The following is a 12,115-nucleotide window of genomic DNA, read 5'->3' on the forward strand; positions in this document are numbered from 1 at the left end:
GGGTTTCCTCCGGGTGCTCCGGTTTCCTCCCACAGTCCAAAAACACACGTTGCAGGTGGATTGGCGACTCGAAAGTGTCCGTAGGTGTGAGTGTGTGTGTGTCTGTGTTGCCCTGTGAAGGACTGGCGCCCCCTCCAGGGTGTGTTCCTGCCTTGCGCCCGATGATTCCAGGTAGGCTCTGGACCCACCGCGACCCTGAACTGGATAAGGGTTACAGATAATGGATGGATGGATGGATAATGGATGGATGGATGGATAGTGTCTATTGGCCCTGAGAACAAGGAGACGGTGGGCCACGGCTGGTGACCGAGGGTAAAGCTGGAGGTTCACTGGTGTTTTGTACGTTTTCTGGTGGAGCCCCGGTGATTAAACAGAATTTTAGACAAAATGCCATTCACAGCCCAATTTACTAATTTTTCCTTCATTAGATTCTTTTGTTATTCTTTATAAATAAGATTAGTAATCCAGAACAGTGTCAACATTTTCATTTAATTCTTCATAATTGCTGGTAATATTTGTATTAGTTGGTTTTCCAGAATAAAAGACTGAATGTAAAGTGTGTTTAAGGAGATTAATAGTGAGTTAGGACAGTAATCTGGGGGTCAGTGGTCTACAGTGTGTCAGTGCTGTCTGGGGGTGTGTATGAGAGAGTGGTTTATTGGTTATTTCTTGGTTTATGTGGAGTATTTTAGCTCAGGCGGGTCTCAGGGATGAACTGGTTAATGTTTACTCTTCGCCCTCAGTGGCGGAAACTTTCTTCTAAACTAAGATATTTACCGCCGTTTTCTGTCGCTGAAATGGTGAGAGCTCATTAATTTAATGTCGTTTTTGCTGTGGATTGTGTCTGTGGATGCTACAGGTTTCTGAATTAAAACAGAGCTTAGCTTTAGCTTCGGTAGCTTCTCGGGATTGAACGCATTTAAGGTCACTTTAGTTTAAAGTTTGTAAGGTGTTGTGTTGAGTTACGGCGTTAAACCTAGCCACGAAGTTAAGGTGTCCCAATAATTTTGCATTCTAGCGCCTCAGCTTCTTATCAACGTTTCTCCGATCCACCTTAAATAGAGTGGTTTATATTTGACTGCCTAATTTTCATGTCATATTCGGTTCCACCTTAAGAATGGCAGCAGTTGCGTTCTGGAGCCTTGGTTACTTTTTAAATCTCCATTCAACTTTAAATACTTCGACAGTATGTGAGCTGGGTTCAGTCCACCTTAACGCCAGCGTACACGGGCTCCCCGGCTTCTGATTTGTGTTCTACTTTAAATAGAAGCTTTATCTTCTCGTTCCACCTTAAGCTCAGCAGTTAGTGTAGTAACATTTTAGAGACGGATTATTTCTCCATTCCATTTTAACACGTCTTTCAGTCAATTTTGTCACAGAGAAAATCGCTTGAGGAGTTGGAAACATGAAGAAATTTCACAAATGATTAATTGCAGATGCACAAATCATGTTCAACACACACAAGTACATGACAAAGTGTGAAGCCATGGCCAGTGTTTACACATTTGAAAATCAGAATGTGAACGTGTAAAATTAACTACACACCTATAGAACACATTCTCATATTGTTTTTTAGGGGTTATTTTTCTTGGAATTGTCTTCCACAATCACACATCAACACACAGACCCAAATCAAATTTATTGGTATAGCACTTTTTACAATTGATGTTGGCACAAAGCAGCTTCACAGAATTCAAGTAAAGACAAAGATTTGACATGAAGTGTAAAAATGTAAAGACTGTAAAAGCCCCAGGAGAGTGAGGCCAGGGGAGACAGCGACACAGAGAAACAACCTCAGAGCTGGGGAAGTGAACCAGGGCTCACACAGGGGACCTATCCTCCTCAGGTCATTCTACTGGTAACAGTTAGGGGTCCGTGAGAACTTCAGTGTAGGGGCAGCTCCGAGGCCAGTGGTGGTGGCTGGAGCGTGGAGCAGGATCTCGACAGTCATCCATCAGTGTCCAGACGGACAGGTGGGCAGTCGTTTCCTCAGAAAAAGGTAGAGTGATGGAGTTAGTTGTGATGTGTTTGGCTGAATGTAAAGCAGAGAATGTGAACATTTCCAGAGTGTGTCTAATGACTCCGGCAGATCTGACTATAACAGCTTTAACTAAAAGGAGAGAAGCAGGAGGACACACAGACGTGGGAGCATCCTGAAACACTGGCATCCCTCCGCTCCACCGTCAACAAACCTGAGTGATCGACACCAGCGTCTCAGTTTACTATAATTCCCTGTGTCCATGGACCCCCCGGATCTGCTGCCTTTAGCTATGGGGGAGTATTAGCTACCAAAAGATAAACTAAACAGATGTGTTTTTAGCCTAGATTTGAAGATTGCGACTGTGTCTGAGTCCCGAACATTTTCTGGAAGATCATTCCAGAGTTGGGGGGCTTTATAAGAAAAGGCTCTTCCCCCAGCTGAGGCCTTCTGAATTCTGGGAACTATTAAAAATCCAGTATTCTGTGATCTGAGTGAACGTGGAGGCTCATAATAGGAAATTGTATCTTGAAGATATTCAGGAGCGAGCCCATGTAGAGCTTTATATGTTAATAACAAAATTTTGTAGTCAATGCGGAATTTCACAGGCAGCCAATGAAGTGATGATAAAACTGGGCTGATATGTTCAAATTTTCTAGTTTTAGTGAGGACCCTGGCTGCAGCATTTTGAACTAGTTGAAGTTCTGCTGTTGCATCCTGACAGTAGTGTGTTACAATAGTCAAGCTTTAAAGTAATAAAGGCATGTACTAATGTGTCTGCGTCCTGAAGGGATAAGGCATTACTTGTTGTCTAGCTGTCCTAGTGTTAACTGCCTATGTGTTGATCAAATGATAAATCCGGGTCAATTATGACACCAAGATTTTTTGCTGCTGAACCAGGTTTAACTGGAAAGTCAGCGAGATTTAAAATTAAGTCTGATAATTTATTTCTTGCCACCTTTGGACCCAAAAGCAGGACCTCTGTTTTGTTGCTGTTTAGAAGGAGGAAGTTACGCAACATCCAGCCTTTCACGTCTTTTACACAGTCCTCTATTTTCTTTAATCTGTGTTTGTCATCGGGCTTGGCTGAAATATACAACAGCGAGTCGTCTGCGTAACAGTGAAAGTTAATGTCATGGTTTCTTATAACTGTGCCTAGCGGTAACATGTATAATGTAAACAATAATGGTCCTAAAATAGAGCCTTGTGGAATTCCAAATCTTACTTTAGAATAATTTGAATTTAAATTGTTTACTTTTACGAATTGATAACGTTCCGTTAAGTAAGATTTGAACCATAATAGGGCTGTCCCTGTGATTCCAACCATGTTTTCTAACCTTTCTATGGGAATATTGTGGTCTATTGTATCGAAGGCTGCGCTTAGGTCAAGAAGCACCAACAGGGATACGTGGCCTTGATCAGAGGCAAGAAGAAGATCATTTGTTATCTTGACTAGAGCTGTCTCTGTACTATGATGTGGTCTGAATCCAGATTGGAGTTTTTCATATATATGATTCTTATGTAGATATGAACTAAGTTGTTGGGCCACAGCTTTTTTAAAGATTTTGGACAGAAATGGCAAATTAGAAATAGGCCTGTAATTAGACAGTGTACTCGCATCAAGATTTGGTTTCTTGGTCATAGGTTTAATGACTGCTAGTTTAAAAGCTTTGGGTACATGGCCCAGGCTGAGGGATGAGTTTACTATCGTTAAAAGAGTAATTAATAATAGCTGGTAGTACTTCTTTGAGTAATTTTGTGGGAATTGTGTTGAGTGAAAATTGTAGAGTTTGCGGAGGTGATAATCTTCTCTAGCTCTAACTGTGGGAGTGGGTAAAAAAACTTCAAGTGTTTCTTTTACAATCATGTTATGTTTTATATCAGCCACATCAGTCACTAGTCTAAACACCACTACACTACACCACACTAGACACCACTACACTACATTACACACCACTACACTACACCACACTAAACAAAACACCACTACACTACACCACACTAGACACCACTACACTACATTACACACCACTACACTACACCACACTAAACAAAACACCACTACACTACACCACACTAGACTAAATGACACTACACTACACCACATACTAAACCCCACTATATTACACCACACTAGACCAAAGACCACTGCACTACATTACACACCACTACACTACACCACACTATACTAAACTCCACTACACTACACCACACTATACTAAACACCACTACACTACAGTACATACCACTACATTACACCATACTAGACTAAACTCCACTATACTACATTACACACCACTACATCACTACACACAACTACACTGCACACTACAATACTCTACAAACAAAACCATTACCCTACAGTCCACACCACATTGTGCCACACCCTTAAAGTACACACTGCTATACACCACTATACTTCACTCCACAGTACAACACTGTGTAACCCAATGTCAGTGTGTTTCATAACATAAATCATTCTGTACAGTCTCTTTAAACAAAGAAAATGTAATGTTGTCTAGTGCACAAGCAACATGTTGTACTGTCTCTTTAAATACAGCCATTATAATGTTGTTAAAAATGTCAGTTTGTCTATTTAATTGATAAATTTGTTGTTTTTTTTTATTGTTGTTATCATTATTATTATTATTCATGATTCTTGATTAATTCAGTGTATATTGCACATTTAGATATTTTTGTTTCTTAGCTGTTTTTTTTAATGTAAATAGACAAGCCTAAACATTTTTTAAGAAACTAAATAAATAAACATTGATTAAAACTGTGACTTATATAATACACATATCAAATACAAATACACTACACATTGGTACACAACTACGCTACACACAATTACACAACTACACCACACTCATGCGACATAAATCATATTTTTTCAATAGTGTGTGAACATGTCAAATCACATATTTTCAAATCAGATTTGATAATAGTTTTTAGATCAGATATGTATTCGATTCGTTGGTGTGTGAACTGTTCTCATTCGCTTAAAGCTGTGGTATTGTCAGTACCGGCTGTGACTGCAGGCTGTCTCCAATGGCTGCATGCTCCCTACATAGTAGCCCTGTGATGATGTACAGTACCTGTGACACATCACTAAGAGAAACCATTATATGTATACTTACCTGTACTTACTCACCTGCATACGGGTCATGTGAGAGTGAAAAGAGTACTATCTCTTGATGCTGAGTTGTACTTACCTGAATCCATTCTCCACAGAGGGAAGGGGGAACTAGCATCTAGAAGAGGGAAAATATATTAACTAATAAATATTGATATTATGAATGAATGTTAAACATGCCGTGGCCGTAATTGAATCTTGGTACAGTTGTTAGTTCATTGTTATTTTTATTGTTTATGAAACTTGTGTATCCAAGATACTATAACTTTTACCTCTTAAGGGAATGGTATATTCTAGGGGGCGGGGCTACCTATATATATACCACACAAGGGTAAAAGAGGAAGACTCTGCTAGACCGTGGCGAGAGAAGCATAACTTACGTGTATAATAAGACCCAATTGATTTGGTTGTCATTATCCTTTTTTGTCTCTGCTAATAGAGAGTTTTCTTTTGTTAATTTTTGTTGTTCTCAAGGAGCGCGCGTGTATATATTGTATATAATAATATAAAGTCTGGTGTGTAAATAAAGGTGGAAGGGAACCAAATCGAACCTCTCTGTGTTATTCCGAGTCGACCTTATATCATCTCAGGCCTCTCGCCCGACTCTACCCATAGAGAACGCCTCCCACCATTACACTTTGTGGTGGTGAAGGGGTGAGCTTTATCACAAGCCCACTATGTGATGAAACCAAAAATACCACCCTGACAGTGAGAAAAGGAAACAGTTATTTAATCCGAGCTAAGAATCAGACCTGATTAATTATGGTGTAATGTGAACAGAGCCTCTGATTTCGTGTGTGTGTGTGTGTGTGTGTAGTCCTCAGACTCATGGATGTCGGCTGCAGAGAGAGATCAGATGCTGTTGGAGCTGAAAGCAACTGGTTGGATTCAACTGGAGGAAAGGGACGCACTTTATAAAGAACTGCATTTTAAAACCTTCAACCAGGTTCAATAAAATAACACACACGCGCACACACACACATTTCTTCACAATCTCTACCACACACACAGATTTCCTTGTTTATTTTACTGTATTCATTTGCAGGCGTTTGGCTTCATGTCTCGAGTGGCTCTGCAGGCGGAGAAGATGAACCACCACCCAGAATGGTTTAATGTTTATAACAAGGTAATAACACACTGCACATCTTACCTCTGCACGGTTTATAACTGTTATAGCACTAACATCCATTCACCAGCACAGTGTACTGTTCTGACTCCAGAACCTGAACTCTCTGAAAATTCCTCTAAACTAAACTAAATTTGGGTGGAATTTCCCCTTACACTGTGTGCACCTGTGGGCTTGGGTGAAGACCCCTGACTAAAACAGAGGGGGTGCTGGAAGAGGGAGTTTTTGTTTATTTGTAGTTTTATATTTTTGATTACCCTTTTTATTTCTAATTGTTTTAGGTCCAGATCACACTGACCACACACGACTGCGGGGGGCTCTCCAGGAAAGATGTGCGTTTGGCCAAATTCATCGACAAAGTGGCTCTGACCATGTAGCACTATGGGAGTGTTTATAATTTATACAGGATTCCTTTAATTCACCTCCGAGACGCTCAAATCCGAGCCCCTCGGGCCCAGACTGGAGATTCTGACCCTAGCTTCACTGACCAAAGTCTATTTACTTCATCAGAAGCGACAGACTGGAGATGAACCAGTTCCTCTCAGCACTGAGTATTTGTTTTCAAAATAAAAGTCCTCTAATGCATTCAAACTGTCTGGAATTCCTTTATTTTCACATTAGATACTTTAACCCCACCCAATTGTATTTTGTGCCTGTCTGTGCCTGTCTCTCTGTGTGTCTGTGCCTGTCTCTCTGTGTGTCTGTGCCTGTCTGTGCCTGTCTCTCTGTGTGTCTGTGTCTGCCTGTCTGTGCCTGTCTGTCTATGTGCCTGTGCCTGTCTGTCTGGGGCTGTGCCTCTCTCTCTGTGTGTCTGTGCCTGTCTGTGCCTGTCTCTCTGTGTGTCTGTGTCTGCCTGTCTGTCTATGTGCCTGTGCCTGTCTCTCTGTGTGTCTCTTCCTGTCTTTCTGTGTGCGTCTGTGCCTGTCTGTCTGTGTCTCTCTGTGCCTGTCTGTTTTTGCCTGCCTATTTGTCTGTGCCTATCTGTCTGTGACTTGTTTGTCTGTGTCTGTGCCTGTTTGTCTGTCTGCCTGTCTATGTCTGTGCCTGTCTGTCTGGGTCTGTGCCTGTCTGTCTGTGTCTGTCTCTCTGTGTGTCTCTGCATGTCTTTCTGTATGTGTCTGTGCCTGTCTATCTGTGTGTGTCTGTCTTTCTGTGCCTGTCTGTCTGTGTGTGTGTTTCTGTCTGTTTGTCTGTCTGCCTGTCTTTCTGTATGTGTCTGTGCCTGTCTGTGTGTGTCTGTCTTTCTGTGCCTGCTTGTGTGTCTGTGCCTGTCTGTCTGTGTCTTTGTCTGTTTATGTGTCTGTGTCCCTCTCTGTCTGTGTGTGTGTTTGTCTGTCTGTACCTGTCTGTTTGGGGCTGTGCCTGCCTGTCTGTGTGTGTGTTCCTGACTGTCTGGGTCTATGTTCCTGTCTGTCTGTGAACCTATATAGGACTCTATACTCTCGACTTTTGCTTTTCCACTGGCCTAATCTGGTCCTGGAACTGGGTTCTTTTTCAGTCCTTGTTCTCTCCGGGTTCCAGCTGAGCCGAGTAAGTAAAGTGTGAGTGTGTACTCTGAGGTGTAAACTCTGCAGAGCACTGATTGGCCAGAGACCTGTCAATCACCACGAAACACAGAGCTCCAGCACAAATTCACCGCTTTTAAAATCTCTGAAGTTACAGCAGCTTTCACATTAGTTTTTATCTGACTCTCAGCTGCAGCTCGTAACATTCCCCCGAGGGGTTTCTGAAGAGGGTCAGACACTCCTTGGGTCGGTGAGTGAGGAAAATCTCCAGCGAAAGCCAAAATGATTTGTGAGAACTGGGGGCAGAGTTTTGTTCAGTCCAAACAACCACTGTGTCTATCTGTTTATCTGTCTGTGTCTATCTGCCTCAGTCGGAATCAAATATATTTGTATAGTGGGGCGGCACGGTGGCGCAGCAGGTAGTGTCGCAGTCACACAGCTCCAGGGACCTGGAGGTTGTGGGTTCGATTCCCGGGTGACTGTCTGTGAGGAGTGTGGTGTGTTCTCCCTGTGTCTGCATGGGTTTACTCCGGGTGCTCAGGTTTCCTCCCACAGTCCAAAAACACAAGTTGGTAGGTGGATTGGCGACTCAGAAAGTGTCCATAGGTGTGAGTGTGTGTGTTGCCCTGTGAAGGACTGGCTCCCCCTTCAGGGTTTATTCCCGACTTGTGCCCAATAATTCCAGGTAGGCTTTGGACCCACCGCGACCCTGAACTGGATAAGGGTTACAGACAATGGATGGATGAATAATGAATATTTGTATAGTGCTTTTTACAACTGATACACAAAGCAGATTCTTTCTGTTTATCTGTCTGTGTCTATCTGTATATTTGTCTGTCTGTCTGTGTCTGTTTGTCTATCTATTTATTTGTCTGTCTGTCTATGTCTGTCTATGGATTAAAAGTAAATTGGTTCCAGTTTCTCAGTTGAATGTACTGTTCCACCTTAAACAGTGCTGAAGTGTCCTGCTGGCAACTGACTCTACTGTTACAACAGCTGCACTTTTTAAGGTGGAACTGAAATTGAAAGTGTGTGTGTGCGCATGAGAGGGAGAGAGACGCATGCGAGATAAAGAAAAGTAAAAGTGAGCAAGAGAGAAAAATAAAAACGAGAGAAAGAATTTGGGAAAAAGAAGAGAAACGCATGCTGGGAGAAAAGGAGAGAAAGGAAGAACAGAGGGAGGGGAGGGAACGGGAGACGGAGAGAGGAAGAACAAAGAGGGAAAGGACGGTGAAAGGAAGAACAGAGGCAGACGCTGAGAGGGAGAGAAGGTTTAAGTGGATAAAGCTGATTATTGATTTGTTTGTGCTGTGTCAGCGACTTCTTCCTGGTCTCGGTTTGAACTACTGTTCAGTTTGATTCAGTCCAGTTCAGATCAGTTCAGTTCAATTAATTCTGGTTCGCATCAGTTCAGATGAACACAGGAACCTGAGACGGGTCCAGTTCAGTAATGAACCGGCACTGTGGAGTTGGTCTGTGGTCAGTGAGCTGTGGACAGTGGTCAGTGATGTGTGGTCAGTCATTTAAAGTCAATGATGCCTGTGTCTGTGATGGTTGGTGATGTATGTGCTGGTGTGTGTTTAGGGAAACTGTGGATGTCACTGATTGGTGGTCAGTGGTTGATGGTCAGTATGTCTGTGTGGTAAGTGAGTTGTAGTCTGTGGTCAGGAGTTTATAGTGTACATATTGTTGCCAGAAATATCGGTGCTGCCCAGTAAGTGGTGCTTTTCTTGGGAAAGTGAGCAGTAACAAGGAGTCAGTAGTTTGGGGTCAGTAGATTGTCAGTGGTCAGTAGATTGTGTCAGTGGTTGGTCGTTTAGAGTCAGTAGTTTTTGTCAGTGGTCAGCAATTTGTGTCAGTAGTTTCAGTAGTTTGGTGCCAGTAGTTTGTGTCAGTAGTCAGTAGTTTGAGATAGTGGTCAGTAGTTTGTGTCAGTGGCCCAGGTTCAGGCATGTTTGTTCGGGTAAGTCTGTGGTTGCTGGCTGTGGTCAGTGTTCTGGATGTGTCTGTGAGCCAGGGTGTTTGGCAGAAACCTAAGCAGCCGCACATTGTCTTCATCCTCACAGACGACCAGGGCTTCAACGATGTCGGATTCCACAGTACTGACCTGCACACGCCCACCCTGGACCGCCTCGCCGCCCAGGGGGTCCGACTCGAAAACTACTACGTCCAGCCCCTCTGTACACCATCCAGGAGTCAGTTGCTCACCGGGAGGTACACACATCCTTACACACTCACGTACATGCAGACACACACATGTGAGCAGTAGATGTACGTACTGACTGCTGTGTTTTGGGTTAGGGTCTAAAATCAGGACTCAGAAACCTACTGACCACTTGCTTAGCAGAGGATCCAGTTACAGCACTGTGCTGACCCGGACAGGCTCATATTCTGGTGTCGCTTGTGTGTGTTGTGTGCACAGGTATCAGATCCATACTGGCCTCCAGCACTCCATCATCAGGCCCAGGCAGCCCAGCTGTGTCCCGCCGGAGCTACCCACCCTGCCCCAGCGCCTGCAGGAGGTGGGATATTCCACACACATGGTCGGAAAGTGGCACTTAGGCTTCTACCGTAGAGACTGCCTCCCAACTCGCAGAGGTTTCCACACCTTCCTCGGCTCGCTGACTGGGAGCGTGGACTACCGCACATATGCCTCCTGCGACGGGAAAGCACTGTGCGGTTTCGACCTCCACGACGGAGAGTCTGTAGCATGGGGTCGAGCTGGAAAGTACTCCACCCACCTGTACACCCAGAGAATACGGAATATCCTGGCCTCGCGCCGTCCTGACGAGGGGCCACTCTTCCTATTCATCTCTCTGCAAGCTGTCCACACGCCCCTTAGACCCCCCAAGTCTTACATCTACCCTTACCGCTCCATGGGCAACGTCCCTCGCAGGAAGTTTGCGGCGGCTGTGTCGGTAGTTGATGAAGCTGTGCATAACATCACCTATGCCCTGCGGCAGTTTGGCTACTACCGCGACAGTGTGCTGATCTTCTCCAGCGACAACGGGGCACAGCCCTTCACTGGCGGCAGCAATTGGCCTTTGCGAGGGCGCAAGGGCACCTACTGGGAAGGGGGGGTCCGGGCGGTCGGGTTCGTCCACAGTCCATTACTGCGGCGCAGACGCAGGGTCAGCACCGCCTTGCTCCACATAACCGACTGGTACCCCACCCTGTTGCGGCTAGCTGGAGGGGACCCGTCCCGTGACCTGGGGCTGGATGGCTATGACATATGGCCAGTGCTCAGCGAGGGCTGGGAATCTCCTCGCTCTGAGATTTTACACAACATCGACCCGCTGCACCGAAGGGCCCAGGGGTCCTGGGCTGCCGGCAAAGAGCTGTGGGACACCGCCATCCAGGCGGCCATCAGAGTGGGAGACTGGAAACTGCTGACTGGAGATCCAGGCCATGGGGACTGGGTTCCCCCGCAGGTTCTACCCAGCTTTCCAGGGACCTGGTGGAACCTGGAGCGAAGAAATGGAGAGGAGCTGAAGTCCGTGTGGCTCTTCAACATCACGGCAGACCCATGCGAGAGGAACGACCTCGCTGACCTCAGGCCTGACGTTGTCCGAACCCTTCTGACACGCCTGGTGTTTTACAACCGCACGGCTGTCCCAGTACGTTATCCTCCAGACGACCCTCGCGCCGACCCTGCCCGAAACGGAGGAGCCTGGGTCCCCTGGGTCAGCGATGAGGAACAGGATGAACACTGGAATGGCATCTACTACAAAAGAGGAAGGAACCGCAAGAGGAAGAAATGCCGGTTCTGCAAAATCCGCTCCTTCTTCAAGAAGCTGAACTACAGGATCATGTCCAACAGGATATGACTCACCAGTGCCCTCCGCTGGAAACAGCCACTCAGTGCTGAAATGAACACAGAACAGAACCAGGTCTGATTTAGACTCATAGGACACAATAACAAAAATGTACATACACCGTCCTCATTTCTGCCACAGAGACATCCAGACACACCCACAGCTCCTTATATGGATATACAACCACACCCACAGCTCTTTATATGGACACACAACCACACCCACAACTCTTTATATGGACACACAACCACACCCACAACTCTTTATATGGACACACAACCACACCCACAACTCCTTATATGGACATACAACCACACCCACAACTCTTTATATGGACACAACCACACCCACAACACTTTATATGGACACACAACCACACCCGCAACTCCTTATATGGACACACAACCACACCCACAACTCTTTATATGGACACACAACCACACCCACAACTCTTTATATGGACACACAACCACACCCACAACTCTTTATATGGACACACAACCACACCCACAACTCCTTATATGGACACACAACCACACCCACAACTCTTTATAT

General features: G+C 45.0%; 2 protein-coding genes across 4 annotated transcripts; both read left to right on the plus strand.

Moving 5' to 3' along the window:
• The first annotated feature begins 244 nt into the window (after positions 1 to 244).
• Positions 245 to 6,819, plus strand: LOC136668818 (pterin-4-alpha-carbinolamine dehydratase 2-like). Of its 3 annotated transcripts, none has more exons than XM_066646534.1 (4): positions 245 to 312; positions 5,932 to 6,060; positions 6,160 to 6,240; positions 6,522 to 6,819. In XM_066646534.1, exons 2-4 carry the CDS (start codon positions 5,947 to 5,949, stop codon positions 6,615 to 6,617), a joined length of 291 nt encoding a protein of 96 aa, XP_066502631.1. In that variant the 5' UTR covers positions 245 to 312; positions 5,932 to 5,946; the 3' UTR covers positions 6,618 to 6,819. The 3 variants fall into 3 exon arrangements, with proteins under 3 accessions (XP_066502631.1, XP_066502632.1, XP_066502630.1); XM_066646535.1 differs by lacking the exon at positions 245 to 312 and adding an exon at positions 595 to 636; XM_066646533.1 differs by lacking the exon at positions 245 to 312 and adding an exon at positions 645 to 800.
• Positions 6,820 to 9,017: 2,198 nt separating this feature from the next.
• On the plus strand, positions 9,018 to 11,877 carry arsib (arylsulfatase family, member Ib). Its single transcript, XM_066646477.1, has 2 exons — positions 9,018 to 9,959; positions 10,168 to 11,877. The coding sequence occupies exons 1-2, from the start codon at positions 9,697 to 9,699 to the stop codon at positions 11,570 to 11,572; spliced, it is 1,668 nt and encodes a 555-aa protein (XP_066502574.1). The 5' UTR covers positions 9,018 to 9,696; the 3' UTR covers positions 11,573 to 11,877.
• The last annotated feature ends 238 nt before the right edge of the window (positions 11,878 to 12,115 follow it).

This window comes from Hoplias malabaricus, chromosome 15 (genome assembly GCF_029633855.1).
Source record: "Hoplias malabaricus isolate fHopMal1 chromosome 15, fHopMal1.hap1, whole genome shotgun sequence".
Classification (NCBI taxonomy): Eukaryota; Metazoa; Chordata; class Actinopteri; order Characiformes; family Erythrinidae; genus Hoplias; species Hoplias malabaricus.